This window comes from Mobula birostris, chromosome 2 (genome assembly GCF_030028105.1).
Source record: "Mobula birostris isolate sMobBir1 chromosome 2, sMobBir1.hap1, whole genome shotgun sequence".
Taxonomy (NCBI): Eukaryota; Metazoa; Chordata; class Chondrichthyes; order Myliobatiformes; family Myliobatidae; genus Mobula; species Mobula birostris.
The window spans coordinates 178,916,508-178,933,439 of record NC_092371.1 but is presented as its reverse complement, the minus strand read 5'-3'; the positions used below and the strand labels follow the sequence as shown (position 1 = coordinate 178,933,439).

Here is a 16,932-nt window from a genome sequence, read left to right as displayed (position 1 = left end):
TAAAGTGTCACCATTCAGTCATTGAACAGATACCCTTGTTCATAACCTATCTCCATAGTCACTGATATTACTTAACCTAGAGATCTCCACTCTCTCCCAAACCTCCTGCAGGCTTACAGGCTTCTTTTTCACCTTCTCTTTTCTGATAGAAGGTCTTCAACCTGTAATGTGAACTGTTTCTCTTCCTGCAGTCCTGACACACAGCATTTCTAGTTTTTGTAATATAACAGATAGACAGTTGCAGGCATAATGGACTAAATGATCTTCTGTGCACAAGTATCTAGGATACATGCCAATGGATATTCATCTTAAAGTAAAACAAGAATGTCATTGTACTCAGCAATAATGCATACATAACAGCTTTTCCCCATTACAGCTTCAACAATGCACCCAGATTTAAGATTCTGTATAAACAAGGGATTCACAGTTAGCAATGTAAACATGTTATTTGTTAAAACCATTGCAAAGAATCAAACATTCTTCAATGATGTTGAGACTCTTGTTAGGAGAAAGGTGTACAGTTAGCTAGGATCATGTTAAGGACTATAAGTGATGTAGCAGTATAGTCAAGAAAGAAATCAGAACAGCCATAACGATTATTGCTGCAGTTTTCTCTGTGACCCTGTAGCTCAATTTTAGTGGTTCTAGCTGTTCTATAATTCTAAATACTATTTCAGAAAAGTGCTGCTACTGGGCAAGTAGTTCTCTCTAGAGGGCAGTTAACAGATTTCAAAAACAAAAGCTGTGTTGGGAACTAGATTTGATCTCAACAACAGAATAAAGCACAAATCTCTTGGCATATGCTGAAAGCTGCAACTTATGTTCCTAATGCTACAAACCACTCCATATGGAACAAATTACAGTATACTGTAAATTTTACAGAAATTCTATATTCTTCAAGCATCACGCACAAAATGTTTAAACAAGAAATATACACACATATCAGGAATGAGAACATTTTTGTTCAATTCCTCCAAATAATCTCACATCCTGTTAAAAGAAATACCTATAACGACCAATGAATCATTTTTGAAGATGTCATTGTCCCTTCTCAGCATCAACTGTAAATTCCTAGATGAAGTCCGTAACATCATTTAGAATTTTAAGATCTTTAGTTTTTTTTTAAAATTATGTCATTTTGTTGATAGAATGTTCCTTCATTTCCCAATTAGCAAAGTGGGATCACAAGTCTCAGTAACCTTTTAGCTACTTAAAACTTACTGCAGTAATTTTGGGTTTCGAAGTATCAGAATATTGGCCAGGCATTCACAACATGTCAGCTTCCTCGCCGTTAACTATCCAATGGCACTGGTAAAAGATGGAAAGAGAATCTGCCTTGCATCGTTCTATCACATATTCTAAATAAGCAAATATCATTTTTGCAAAAGTTCAAATCTCATTTTTTTTTTAAGAATCAAAAAAACTAATATTCAGATGAGACAGGAACACAGTTTAATGTAGTATTCAGATAGCAACGAAGAAATAATTATATTCTTCAATTGTAACATTAATTGTAAATTATCTACATAAAAATGTGGAAACAAGTTATCTCTCAAAATAACTTAATTCTATACTAAGACAATTGCATAATGATGTAAAATAATTAGAAGTGAACGAAAATACAATTCTTTTTCTCAACCTTCTGGTATGAATGTTCAAGATAAAAATATACTTAATGACAGTTGCATGGCAAGCAAAATGATCACCATTTCAATCAAAAGGATAGAAAAGAATAATTACTTAAACTTTTTTCTATGAAATGGTTTAATATGCACAATGGAAAAGAAAACTGTTTTCCCACAAAACAATGTTAACAAAAGTGTTCATTGATCATACCTTGCAATTATAAGATCATTACCTGATTTGGCTTCTGAATAGTGGGAGTAGAGACTGAAATCAATGCTGGAAAAGAAATTATCCAAGATTATTAGAAGTAGCAATGTACAACAGCGAAGAAAAATTCCAAGGTTGTACTTCAGTCAATGACCTCAGCAGCCTTTTCAGCTCCAACAACATCACCATTACTGCCCTCGACTGGTAGATAAATGAATTCCACAGCTGCAGCTTTTGATACCAGTCCAGCTGCCTTCAGCTTTTCTTTATGTCGTTTCTTTTTGAGTTTCCTTCTTCTGTTTTTAGTTAACATTTCTGTTTTTGGCTTTTCAGAATATGTCAAGGTTTGCAAGATGTCAGTCTGCAAAACCGCTGGCTGTTGAAATTCTGTGTTCGTCTTTTCACGGAAGTCTTTATGCACCAAGCTCTTGAATTTTCTTTTCCGCTTGTGCTTTCTGTGGAATTTTTCTGCAGAATGCCTTCCTATAAATAAACAAATAGGTAATTTGTAATTCATTTGATTTTCTATTGTCAAAAGAATCATCTAACAATACAGCACTTTCAGCCAAACCAGACCATGCCAATGACAGTGCCTAACCAACTAGTCCCAATTCCCCATGGTCAGCACATATCCTTCTAAGTCATGCCCTCCGTGTACCTACCCAAGTGCTTCTTAAATGTTACTATAGTACCTGCCTCAACCACTTCCCCGGCCGCTCATTCCATATACTCACCACCTCTGCATGGCATTCACGTCCCTTTGAAATTTTTCCCTCCCACCCAGAACCTTTGATCTCTGGGAAAAGACTGTTACTATCCACTTTATCTTAGACTCCCACAATCTTTAGCACCTCAATAAGGTCACCCCTCATTCTCCTACGTTCCAAGGAATAGAAAACTATATTGGCTAACCTCACCCTGTAACTCAGCCCTTCTTGTCCTGGCAACATCCTATCATTCTGTCCACGAATTACTGAGGATTAAAACAAAACACAAAAAGTTGTGTGCACTTAATTGCACCTATTTGTGAACAATAGTCTATGAACACTGGAATTAAATCGTTTAAAATAATATGTTGGAAAATAAATTAGATTTACTGTTATACCAAAATATAGGCAAACTAGAGAAAGGAGCACTTTATGAGCACAGTTTACCCATAGGAAACTTTGATCTCGTCCTCAGATTATCAATAAACTTCTTTTCCATTATAGCTTTATTACAGAGTGAGATAGTAGAGATTTTGAGTGCAAAAAAATGACAAATCTAACTGTGAGTCCTCAAATAAAGTTTGACTTTTACTTCTTGTATCACAAGGTACTACTATTTTGGTTGAAGGTATTTCCAGATCAAACCAACATTTACAAAATGAGAGGGGAAGACTTAGGGGTTTGAGAGCAATTTTTTATTTAACACAATGGTGGTATGAACATGGAATGAGCTGCCAGAGGAAGTGATGTAGTCAGGTACAATTCCTTTTAAAAGACAGTTGGATAGGTTTTGATTATGGAACTAACTTGGATGGGGCATATTAGTCAGTATGGATCAGTTGGACTGAAAGGCTTGTTTCCATGCTGTTTAACTCTATAGCTCTCTAAAAAAATTAACTTGGAATTTGCAGCTCCAACAATTGCAAAATTGCCATTGATCACTTATTCTGAAACTAGCAGCAAGCACAGAGATACTAGAGTACAAAAATTCTATATCACTGTCAGTGGCATTCTGATTCTTTGTACTTGCGGTCTTTTCAGGTTTATTCAAAGTAAGACAGTTGTCCATTAAAGTGACTGAGATTTGTGGTTAGAAAATGTCTGACTTTATTTAATCACAAACTAGATTTTTATCAAATTTAAGACATAATTACTGCTCAACAAACTGTCAATCTTGAAAAGAATGAATTTTGGGGTCCTGCATTCACTGAAACCATCTAAATGTAATTTAAAACTAATTTTTAACTAAAGCTCGTTTGCAATTTATCTTCCCATAATACCTTGTAAATGGTCCAGTCTCTTAATCCTACAAATATTAAAATGAAGTAAATTAATCAATTCAAGCATAACAACTTGATTCCTTATATTTTCTGGGCACCCTTACATTCTGTTCCAGCTATTGAATATTTCATGCAACGAAACGTGCTGTGAGTGGGAATTATTCAAAGTAATTACTGAGCTTTCTTAAGGTTGCACAACACCATCAGCTGGTATCTTATTTAAAAATTATATGGTAGAAAGGAAAAGCCAAATCACAAAACTTTGGTTCAATTTAGTGAGCAAGTTTCTTTGAAGCACGAGTTGCAATCCCTTGATCTCAAACTAGAGAATCCAGGCCTACCTTGAAGCCGAAGGCAAGAGCCCAAACTAATTGAACTAACAATGACATGTTGCAAAGGACTGGAAGTCATTGTGCTTGAAGCATGTAATCAATTCTTTCCTCCACTGTTCATTTCAACTCATCATTAGAGATATAAATAATAACATAAGTGATTCTGCAGATGTTAGAAAGAGGAATCAATAGACATAAACTCAGCAGGTCAGGCAGAGAATACGCAGTCAAGGAAGGCCAATAGCCTTCATCAGGACTTAATGAAGACTATTTATTCCTCTCAATAGACTCTGCCTGATCTGCTGAGTCCTTCCAGCATTTTGCATATGTTTAGATGTAAATTTGCCCAACATTGAATAGTTAAGGTTTGACATCTCTTTAAAACTGCTCCTGGGGAAAGGGATTGGAGGGGGTGGCGGGAGTTGATGGAAAGAAAAGCTTACTACCTTCTGATTCTTCTTCACTTGACTCTTGCGGTTCATGCTGCTCATTTGGTTCAGGTGCAGACTCTTCATATTCAGGAGGGGGCAGGCTTACTGTGTACACTTTCCTGCATTCAGGATCAATCTGTGCAGTACCTGTGGAAGATTTTATTTTAATATATACAAGACCACAATAGGTAGGAGCAGGGCCCATCGAGTCTGTTCCACCATTCCGTCATGGCTGATTTATTGTACCTCTCAACCCCATTCTCCTGCCTCCTCTTTAACATTCTACACCCTGAATAATCAAGAAATCAACATCCACTTTAAATATACTCAATGACTTGACCTCCACAGCTGTCTGTGGCAAAGAATTCCAGATTCACTCCCCTCATCAGGGTCAGAGAATATAAATTTCTCAGTATAACTATTTCAGAGGATGTCCTGGGCCCAGCACACGAGTGTAGTTATGAAGGAAGTACGGGATTGCCTCTACTTCTTTAGAAGTTAACAAAGATTTGGCATGACATCCAAGACTTTGACAAGCTTCTATAGATATATTGACTAGCTGCATCATGGCCCAGTTTGAAAACACCAATGCTGTTGAATGGAAAAACCTACAAAAGTAGTGAACACAGCCCAGTCCATTATAGGTAAAGCTCTCCTCACCACATTTACAAGGAGTGCGGTCTCAGAAAAGCAGCATCCATTATTGGTAGGGCTTTATCTTCTGCCTTCTTGAAAGGGAAGAAACATTTGCCATCCTCTTTTCATTTGGTTCATTAAAAATCTCAACCAGTGCTCCAGCAATCTTTTCCCTAGCCTCCCGGAGCAGTCTGGATTACGTTCCATTAGTCTTAGGGATTCATCCACCTTTAAGCCTGCTGAGGAATAAAGTACCTCCTCTTTATTTATGGAGAGCTGCACTAGGTTTTCACCTACACCTGCACTGAAATTTCCAAAAACAATGTCAGGTTTGTTTGTAAGTACTGCTGAGAAGTATGCAGGATTCTGGTTAATTGGACCATCAGTTAATTGGGGCAGCCACTTATTTGGGACAACCCTTGAAGAACAAAAACTAATCAAAAAATAGCTGGGATTCCCTTCATTTATTTGGGACACTAGGTTGCTGAATTGAAACAAAAGACTGTTGCCGAACAGTACTTAACTCGTGTTAGTCATGTGTACTTGTGTGACCACTGGACACCAGACAGTGCTTAGAGTAAACAGTTTTTAAATAGTGTTAGTTTTGTGTGCTTGTGTTTAAAAAGTGATTTTAGTCACTGATAGTTGGCGATAAACAAGCAATAAGACAATTCAGAACTGTTTTGTTCACTACAGTTTAAAGCATTCAGCTTGGAATTGCCAGAAATGGCTGGGAGTGAAAGTGAAACAATTTCCCTACTTCAACAAGTTTGGAACCATGAAGGTATCAATAATTGTCTTGAATGTTTCAATGAAAATGAAGATTTGGGGGATGCAACTGTTGAAAGCAGTCCATTATCTGCACTAGGTGTTTGCGCTGATGTTGTTCGTTTATGGTTAAAGGAACATGGCAGCGTACACTGGATGAATTCTTCTTTTGCTAACTATTAGGAACCAATGCAGTTTTATAGTACTGTAGTAGTATTGGTAGCGTTCTAATTTGTTACGTATTTCATTTAAATGCATAATTTTTTATTCATTTAAAAGGTAGTTTGTCTTTTTTATACCTTTTTAACTATTTCCATGAAACTTCGGCTAACTGGGCAGCCACTTAATTAGGCCAAAATGTACTGGTCCCAATGTATCCCAATGAACTAAAATCCTCTGTATTCATTTAGGACTGCATGGTAATTCATATTATTCTTATTGGGATCTACTTTACTCCAGTTATTATTTTGTCCTTAATATATATGTGAACATCAAGCATCTACAGAAGGTGCTGCCTCAAGAAGGCAATATTTATCATCAAAGACCCCCACCATCTAGGCCTTGCCATCTTAGCCTGTTCCACGCCACTAGCTTCAAGAACATCTCGTCTCCTTATCATTCAGTTCTTGAACCAACCAGCAGCACCCTAATCACTAGTTTAGCTCCATGAACACATTGATTAATTTGCACCAAAATGGAAATTTTTGTTGTGCTCTTCCTTTTAAAAATGTGTACAATTTATATATTTATTGTGAATGTTGCTTCTAAGATGCAATGTGCTTGTGATGTTACAAGACTTCCATTGCACTAATGCATACAAGAATCTTGATTTTGATTTCAACACTTTCAGATTTACCTTAATCACAATAATTTTTGGATATGTGTTATAGTCTTCTCCATACTGCTATTTTAGAAGAAACTGAAGTAATTTCTCTGTCTGAAATTTTCTGCACTCTCACAGTAGTATCTAAACTCACTCGGGAGGTAAAAAACTGCTCATGCTGATGCCACAGACCTGGCTGCTTCCTCGAGGTCATCTTCTTCACCCACACCCAATAGTATCTAAAATGGTCATTTTAATTCAAGAAAAAAAAACTTAATTTTTCTTAAGGAAATGCACAGAATTCTGGAGGAACGGCAGGACAGGCAGCGTTCATGGAGTGGAGTAAACACGCTTATAGCATGTGTTGCCTTGCTGGTATAAAAGGTCATACCAGCCCTGTTTGATTTCTAAGTGCATTTTTTTAAATTCAAAGTGCTGAGGCTTTGGCAGTGTGATGAATAAGATCAAAGAACAGAGGCAAGAGTAAAAGTAAGCACAGGTATGGTCTTTCAACTTTAACCTTAGTACTTGGCGAGTCAGTATGGTAGTAGTTAGGGAAGTGTTATGCTCATTATACAGGAAATGGCAAATCAGACAGACACAGTAACCCTGAGAATTACACTTGTGGGAAGTGTCCAATTGTAGTTCCTAGCTGGCCAAATTCAGTAACTACAGTTAGACGCACTTCTGGATCATCAGGGATGGTGAAGGCATCACCGATAAGTTTTGGTGAGGTGGTCACATAAAACATACAGGCAGTTGAGTGCCCACCAGGGAAAGGTCAAGGGGGTAGACAGATAGTGCAAGATTCCTCAATGGCCATTCTCCTTGGAAAAAGTGTATACCATTTTGGATACAGGGTGGGAATTGGGGATGTGATGAAGAAGATGACCACTCAAGAGAAAGCAGCAGAAGCAACCAGGCCTGTGGCTCTGGTGTTCAGCAGGGAAGACTGCTCCTAATCCATCTAGGTAGCTTCCAGCCTGCTGGCATAAACAACATTTTCTCATTCCAGTGATGTTTTTCTCTCCCCCTTTCCTCTTCTTCTATTCCCCACTCTAGCCTCACCTGCCTATTACCTCCTCTTGTGCTCCCCCTTCTCTTCCTCCCACAGTCTAGTCTCTTCTTCTATCAGATTCATTCTTCTCTGGCCCTTAATCTTTCCAACCTATCTATCATCTTCCAGCTAATTCTCCTTCGCCTTCTCCCACCTCTTCTTTCTGGCATCTTCCCCCAGTCCTGAAGAAGGATCCCAGCCCAAAACGTTGACTCCTTCTTCATTTCCATAGACTTGCTGCGTTCCTTCAGCATTTGTATATGTTGCTCTGGATTTCCAGCACCTGGAGAATCTCCTGTGCATATAGAAGATCCTACTAGGAAGAGGGCAAAGCTTGGCCTCTCATTGGGAAATGGATCACGATAAGTGACTAAGCTGTCATTGGGGACCTCTGGGATCAGTGACCACAATTTCATTAATTTCAAACGGAAAAGGACATAGTTAATCCACAAGTTCAAAAATTTAAAGCACATTGAGCATGACTGTTCTTTGCTGACCAAGATTTCCAACTCAGTTAGTCCCATTTAAAAACGCAAACACGAGGAAATCTGCAGATGCTGGAATTTCAAGCATCCTGACGAAGGGTCTCAGCCCGAAATGTCGACTGTACCTCTTCCTATTAGATGCTGCCTGGCCTGCTGCGTTCACCAGCAATTTTTATGTGTGTCGCTAGTCCCATTTACCTGTGTTTTGCCCCATATCCCTTGAAATTTTTCCCATACAGGTACCTGTCCAAGCTCCTTTTAAATATTGTTAATGTGCCTACTTCATCCACTTCCTCTGGCAACACCTTCCATATACAGACCACCTCTGAGAGAAAAAGTGTACATGAAACCTCACTCCTGTCACTCTAACCCTATATCCTTGAGTCCTCAAGCAAATTCTGTATACATTTCATTAGCTCTCCCTGCCTCCCATGTGATCTAACTTTCCATAGCATCCTACCAAAGGACTTGCTGAAGTCTGTATGGACTACAACAACTGCCTTGCGCTCATTGACCTTATTGGTTAGAACTTAATGTCTCATGTCTTAAACTTGATTCAGCTTTTCAACCTCCCATGCACTGATCCTAATCAACCCCTACCTTTCCATATCTTATCCCTCAGAATCTTCTCTTAAAAACTTCACTGCCACAGATGTTAGGCTTCTTGGTCCATCACTCCCAGATTTCACTTTGCAGCCCCTTTTAAATAAAGGCACAACATTAGCCACTCTCCAATCTCCTGGCACTTCACACGTCACAAAGGTGATACATACACATCAGCCAGGGCTCTTGGAATTTCTTTCCTAGATTCCCGTAGAATTCTTAGATGTATCTGATCAGGCCTGGGAAATTTATCTTCAAATGTTTTAGGACATTCAGGATCACCTCTAATGTAATGGACTAACACCAAGACTTTCCCCATCAACCAACTCAAGTTCCAAAGTCTTCGTATCTTTCTGCATGGTAAAACCATAGGAGAAACATTCATTGATTTATTCTATCAGATTCCTTCTTCTCCAGCCCACTACTTTTCCCACCTACCTGGCTTCACCTTCTAGCTAGTTCTTCTTCCTCTGCTCCTATCTCTTTGTTCCTATCACCAAAAATGTCTACTTTGGACTGTGAGGTTTAAAGGTTTTTTTTTAATCAAAGCATGTATCCATATACAAATCTGAATTGTGTACTTCTCCAGATAGCCACAAAACAAAGAAAGAACGTGAAAGTCATTCGTAGAGAATCATCAAATCCACCCCCATACAAAAAGGGCATCATCCCGATTATCAACCCAACCCCCGCACAAAACTGAACAGGAACATCGACCCCACAAAAAAAAACCTCCCTCACACAAAAAACTAACAGAACATTAACCCCCAAACACTCTCCCTCGCACAACAAAGTAGAAAAGGAATGGGCGACAAAACACAGAATATAAAAGTCATAAGTCTGAAGAAGTCCACAGTTTATAAACGCAGTAGTCCAATCCATAAACACAGAACCATGATACCATCCTATGATATCACCAATATTCATCGAAAGAGAGGGACAGCGCCTGAGACAGAGGGGCCTACCCGCCTGACACACTGAGCTACACGGCGATAGGCCACTTCCAGTCTCCTTCTCTGGCAGCGATTAAAAGACAGGTAGTTGGCGCTGAAACACTCGCTCGCCTTCTGCATTTGCCTCAATGTCTCAGTCTTCCTCGACGTTTTAAACAGCAAAATGGAGTCGAACATCGGCTCACACCCTGTCTCGAAGTCTCTTTGCATCGAGGCCGTCCCAGTAGGCGCACGCTTCCCGGCAAAGCGCTGGATCACTCAAACGATTTCCAAACTCTAAATCAGAGGCTCTAACAATCCCAGAAACAATTTAAGGTGAAAAATAGACGTTCTATTCTATTAAAACAAGTACTGTATTCTATCTAGTTACTCCTTGTCCCTGTATATGTCTTTGGATTTTCCTTAATGTTCTCTGCTGAAGATATTTCATGCACCTTTTTGCCCTTCTGATTGCCTTCTTAAGCATGCATCCCTTGAAATCCTTGATCTCAGCTGCTTGTTCCTAACCCATGCCTCCTTTACCCTGATGAGAGCTTCAATATCTCTCATTATCCAGAGTTCCTTACTCCTTCCAGCCTTGCCTTTCACTCCATCAGGAACATGCAGGCATTAAGCTCTCTGTTGCTTTTAAAAGCATCCCCACTTGTCAGTTATCTGTTAACCTCCAAGCAACGTAGTTCAACCAGCTTGTGTATGTTCTTCTCTAATGCTGTCAAAATTTTCTCAGTTTAGAACTTTTTCCCCCAAACAAAGAATTACACCTCTGTACTTTGTTTCGTGGCTGTCTGTGGGGAAGACGAATTAGTGATTGTGCAGTTTTTTTCTCCCTAGGTTGGGGAATCAAGCACTCAAGGATATAGGGTTAGAGTGAGAGGGGTGAGGTTTCATGTACACTCAGGGGCAACTTTTCCTCTGTATTTGGAAGATGTTGCCAGAGGAAGAGGATGAAGTAGGTACATTAACAATATTTAAAAGGAGCTTGGACAGGTACCTGTATTGGAAAAATTTCAAAGGATATGGGGCAAAAAACAGGTAAATGGGACTAACTGAGTTGGAAATCTTGGTCAGCAAGGAACAGTCATGCTCAGCGGCCTGTTTCCATGGTCCATGCCATCTAATTGGCTTGCAAGATGTCGCGGTATTACTGGAGCACTGTGGATTTGCACAATTACAAGATACATTAACACTGCTGTTTAAATAGAGATCTGGCATGAGTCAGATGTAGTGTGGATGCATTTTCAAACTGTTACCTTTTGCTTCTGTAGATTTGTTTCTCTCCAGTTCCCTCTTCTCTTGCTTTGTGCTTGATTTTTTGCTTGGGACTTCATTTGTCTTTTCTTCAAGAGGTGATGAAAAATACAATTTCTGTAATACCTTTTGCTTGAATACTGCAAGAGATTCAAGAAAAAAAACAATAAGTGTTCAACAAAAAGGGCAAACTTAAAGATATCAGAAGGTAATAACTCTTGGAGGAAAAACAAACAAGAATCTAAGTACTATTATTTGACATCAGTTATTTGTTACAATGGGATCACTTCTGCAATAGGTGGGGCTAAAGGACAGGTTATAGTAAACTGGAAGGGGACTAACATCATTGCAGTGAGGATTGCTGACACTATCCGGGGTGGGGGGTTTAAACTAATTTGGCAGGGGGCTGGAAAAAGCAATAACATCATGGTGGAGAATGAATCAAATGTAGAGTCAATCAAGCAAGTGCAGTAGGCAGGGAAGAAAGAAATAGTTTGTGGAGCATGTGGAAATAGGCAGTCTCAACTGCATTTATTATAAGCAAAGAAGAGGTAAAGTCAATGAACTTTCAGCATGGGCCATTATTTGTTCAGGTAAACTGAATCTGACTTTGGCTCAACAGGAGAGGCCAGAAGGCCAGAGAATGGTGGTGGATGTTACCTCTCAGACTGGAGGCCTGTGATTAGTGGTGTGCTGCAGGGAAGGGTGCTGGGTCTGATGTTGGTTGTTACCTATATCAATGATCCGCATGATAAAATGGTAAACTGAAGCAGCAAATTTGTGGATGACACCAATATTGGGAGTATAGCAGACAGCGAGGAAGGCTATATTGGAATAGAGGGACCAGGGAATACAGATTCATTAATTTCTTGAAAGTGGCTAAGGACAGCTCCAACACCATACACAAGGTTGCTGATGACACCACTGTTGTGGGCTGTATCAAAGGGGGTGATGAATCAGTATTGAGGGAGGGGTGACGAATCAGTATCGGGGGGGTGACGAATCAGTATCGAAGGGGGTGACGAATCAGTATCGAAGGGGGTGACGAATCAGCATACAGGAGGGAAATTGAAAACTTGGCTGAGCGGTGTACTAACAACCTTTCAAGAAGACCAAAGAACTGATTGCAGACCTCAGGAGAGGGAAACCAGAGGTCCGTAAGACAGTAATCATCAGAGGTGGAGAGGGTCAGTAACTTTAAATTCCTGGGTGTCACTATCTCAGAGGACCTGTCCTGGACCCATCATATAAATATTATACCAAAGAAAGCACAACAGTGCCTCTACTTCTTTAGGAGTCTGCAGACATTTGGCAAGTCATCAAAAACACTGGCGAACTTCTATAGTTGTGTGGAGGAAAGTGCACTGACTGGCTGTATTACAGCTTGGTATGGGAACACCAATGCCTTTTGAGTGAAAAATCCAACAGAAGGTAGTAGATTCAGCCCAGTACATCACAAATAAAACCATCCCAACCATTAAGCACAGTTACATGGAATATTGCTGTAGAAAAGCAGCATCCATCAAAGATCCTCACTACCCAGTCAATGCTCTTTTCTCACTGCTGGTAGAAGGTACAAGTACCTCAGGACTCGCACCACCAGTTTCAGAACTGTGACTACCCTTCAGCCATCAGGCTTTTGAACAAAAGGGAACAGCTACACTGATTTAAGGACTCTTGTCTTATTAGTTCATGCTCATTAATTATTGCTATTAATTTATATCTGCATTTGCAGTCTGTTTACAGTTTATAGCTCCTGAACACCACACATAAAAGTTGCTGGTGAACACAGCAGGCCAGGCAGCATCTCTAGGAAGAGGTACAGTTGACCTTTCGGGCTGAGACCCTTCGTCCAAAGGGTCTCAGCCCGAAACGTCGACTGACGAAGGGTCTCGGCCCGAAATGTCGACTGTACCTCTTCCTAGAGATGCTGCCTGGCCTGCTGCGTTCACCAGCAACTTTTATGTGTGTTGCTTGAAATTCTAGCATCTGCAGGTTTTTTCATATAGGGGAAAACACAATGGGTAGTAGAAGGAAGCAGAACCATGAGGGAGGTGATAGGCAGATGGGGGAAGGGGCAGAGTGAAATAGAGATAGGAAAAGGTGGGGGGAGGGAACTACCGGAAGTTGGAGAATTCTATGTTCATACCAAGGGGCTGGAGACTACCTAGACGGTATATGAGGTGTTGCTCCTCCAACCTGAGTTTAGCCTCATCATGGCAGTAGGTATCTCTGTCCACATAATGTTCACAGCCTTCCATTTCCTCCAGACTGATGTGCCTAAGAGCTTTTTGAAAACCTGTATCATATCTGCCTCCACTGCCATCCCACCAACACATTCCAGGCACCCAACACTATATTGCATTAAAAAAATCTACCCCACACATCTTCTTTGAATTGACATTTTAATCTCTGGGAAAAGATGCTGGCTGTCTAATTCATCTAATCAAACATTACCCTATAAATTTCCATCAGGCGTCCCCTCAGCCTCCGCCACTTCAGAGAAAACACCTCAACTTTCTATGCAACTCTTACCACTTTGCCCACATTCTGTCATTGCTTTCATTTGTACTACTTCTGTGCATGTTGTAATGTGTGGATAGCAAGCAAAACAAAGTATTTCAGTGTAACTTCGTACTTGACAATAATAAAACAATTTACAAATCATTCGAAATCCAGTAAAAGTATAACACCGGCATACAACAGCAGTAGCTTGCAAAATCTACAGGATACACTGCAGCGGCTCTAAACGTACCAGTTCGTAGGTTAATTGTAAATTGCTCTGTGTTAAACAGGTAGGTTGCCGGGCGGTGCGACTCTTGGGTCGGTAAGAACCTGTTCCGTGCTGCATCTTAAAATAAATAAAAATCAAGACACCTGAGAACAGCTTCCAAACCCACTATCTACTCGCAGGAAGGATAAGGGACGCAAAAGCATGGAAATACCATCATCTGGAAGATGCTCTTCCAGTCACAAATCATAAACAAAATCAAATCTGCAGATGCTGGAAATCTGACTGGGAAGTATATCCATGTTCCTTCACTATCCATCCATGGATCAAATCTCTTCCTACAGGGTTAAACGCTTAGCTCAACCTATGAAACCCACATCCCTTGAACGAGTAAACCTCAGCGAGCTGGGCTGACCTGATCTCTCCCTCTTCTACCAGAGCCAACAGTTGCCCACCAGGCGATAAGTTTCCGCTGTTCCTCCGGTGACTTACCTCGCTTTCTGTCCACCATCATTGACCTCACCGTCTCCCCCATCATTGGAACAAATCCTATACAAACTCCACAACATGTATATTTTCCACTAATACACATACAAGATCCGACTGATGAACCAAGAAGAGGGGACACGGCATGATCAGTGCAATTGATTATCCTACACCGATAATTCCGCCTTCCCGTCGGCGGATATTGCGAACATGAAGATCCCCGCTTGCGATGTGGCACATGCGCAGTTGTGGGCGTCTGCTGCCGCTCAACGTGACGTGACGTCCGGCCGGCGTTGGCTTGTGGATACGCATGCGTACTGGTTGCAAGCGGTTCATACCTGGCTGGCAAGGAATCAGGTGGGAATCAGGTATATTACTGTATCACCGGCATGCAGACATCCCACCCTGCAAAATCTCATTTCAGGGAGGGTAGCACCACCACCCCGCCCCCCTCAACCCTATATCCCCCCCCCCGTCGACTTCCAAGGGTGTATATACAGTATACAGGACATTTGATTATGAAAGAACACAACAATTTATTTGATTACATATTGAAACTATTTACTCACACATATATATTCCTTGTTGAGTATTTTGTTGGCAGTCTCAATGCTAATAGCTAAATGCTAATGCAAATAGCTTTTCTATTACTTTTGCAAACTTTCCTTGTACTGTGATGTGGCTTGCTTGGCAGATTTGAGCATTTTGCTGGAAGTCTCAACCTCATAGCAGTATGTATCAATGCGTTTGTTAATTTTGCAAGACATCAGATTCTCAAGTGTTTTGTGAGACAGCTGACTTCTGAATTCCTTCTTAATGTGATGCATCATGCTGAATGCCCTTTCTACATCACAATTAGAATTTGGCAGCACCAAAAGCAGCTTCATAGTCATAGTCATAGTCATACTTTATTGATCCCAAGGGAAATTTGGTTTCGTTACAGTTGCACCAACCAAGAACAGAGTATAAATATAGCAATATAAAACCATAAATAATTAAATAATAATATGTAAATTATGCCAGGAAATAAGTCCAGGACCAGCCTATTGGCTCAGGGTGTCTGACCCTCCGAGGGAGGAGTTGTGAAGTTTGATGGCCACAGGCAGGAATGACTTCCTATGACGCTCACTGTTGCATCTCGGTGGAATGAGTCTCTGGCTGAACCTACTCCTGTGCCCAACCAGTACATTATGTAGTGGATGGGAGACATTGTCCAAGATGGAATGCAACTGGGACAGTATCCTTGTTTCAGACACCACTGTCAGAGAGTCCAGTTCCATTCCCACAACATCACTGGGCTTACGAATGAGTTTGTTGATTCTGTTGGTGTCTGCTACCCTCAGCCTGCTGCCCCAGCACACAACAGCAAACATGATAGCACTGGCCACCACAGACTTGTAGAACATTCTCAGCATCATCCGACAGATGTTAAAGGACCTCAGTCTCCTCAGGAAATAGAGACGGCTCTGACCCTTCTTGTAGACAGCCTCAGTGTTTTTTGACCAGTCCAGTTTATTGTCAATTCGTATCCCCAGGTATTTGTAATCCTGCACCATATCCACACTGACCCCATGGATGGAAACAGGGGTCACCGGTGCCTTAGCCTTCCTCAGGTCCACCACCAGCTCCTTAGTCTTTTTCACATTAAGCTGCAGGTAATTTTGCTCACACCATGTGACAAAGTTTCCTACCGTAGCCCTGTACTCAGCCTCATCTCCCTTGCTGATGCATCCAACTATGGCAGAGTCATCAGAAAACTTCTGAAGATGGCAAAACTCCGTGCAGTAGTTGAAGTCTGAGGTGTAAATGGTGAAGAGAAACTGAGACAAGACAGTCCCCTGTGGAGCCCCAGTGCTCCCTGTCTGACACACAGTGTTGCAAGCACACATACTGTGGTCTGCCAGTCAGGTAATCAATAATCCATGACACCAGGAAAGCATCCACCTGCATCGCTGTCAGTTTCTCCCCCAGCAGAGCAGGGCGGATGGTGTTGAACGCACTGGAGAAGTCAAAAAACATGACCCTCACAGTGCTCGCAGGCTTGTCCAGGTGGGTGTAGACACGGTTCAGCAGGTAGACGATGGCATCCTCAACTCCCAGTCAGGGCTGGTAGGCGAACTGGAGGGGATCTAAGTGTGGTCTAACCATAGGCTGGAGCAGGTCCAGAACAAGTCTCTCCAGGGTCTTCATGATGTGGGAGATGAACTGGCAGAGCTCTTTGAATCTCAACTGCCCTGTGCTCACAGATTTTACTTTGGGCAGTCTTCCCCCAGAACTCATCAACTGGCAAACTTTTGTAGTTTGGCACTGGTTGAGACATAATCCAGGACTTCCAAGTGGAGCTCTTCTCTTGCATCTGCCTTGATCACATTTGGAAATCTCTGCCAAAGTCAAAATCTGCTCTGGATTCACCTCATCTCGGCGCTCTGTATTGACCACTGACAGATTTTTCAAGATTTGGTCTCTCATTGGGAACTTCTCCAAGATTTTTTGAAAGCACCTGACATAGAATACTCTGGCATCTTTGAAGAACTGCTTTGTCTTTTAAGGGGGAATCTC

General features: G+C 41.0%; 1 protein-coding gene across 1 annotated transcript; it reads right to left on the bottom strand.

Moving 5' to 3' along the window:
* Positions 1-923: 923 nt before the first annotated feature.
* On the bottom strand, positions 924-16,693 carry erich1 (glutamate rich 1). The gene is made up of 6 exons (XM_072280453.1): positions 16,627-16,693; positions 14,380-14,715; positions 13,912-14,007; positions 11,159-11,296; positions 4,599-4,730; positions 924-2,316 (listed from the first exon to the last, which is right to left on the bottom strand). Exons 1-6 carry the CDS (start codon positions 16,691-16,693, stop codon positions 1,976-1,978), a joined length of 1,110 nt encoding a protein of 369 aa, XP_072136554.1. The 3' UTR covers positions 924-1,975.
* Between the last annotated feature and the right edge of the window lie 239 nt (positions 16,694-16,932).

Coding starts and splice junctions, on each gene's coding strand:
- erich1 (XM_072280453.1), bottom strand. CDS start 16,693: ATGTCTCAACCAGTGCCAAACTACAAAAGTTTGCCAGTTGATGAGTTC. Junction 14,716..16,626: donor CTGGGGGAAGACTGCCCAAA/GTAAAATCTGTG, acceptor ATTCCTTGCCAG/CCAGGTATGAACCGCTTGCA. Junction 2,317..4,598: donor AAGTGAAGAAGAATCAGAAG/GTAGTAAGCTTT, acceptor GTTTATTTATAG/GAAGGCATTCTGCAGAAAAA.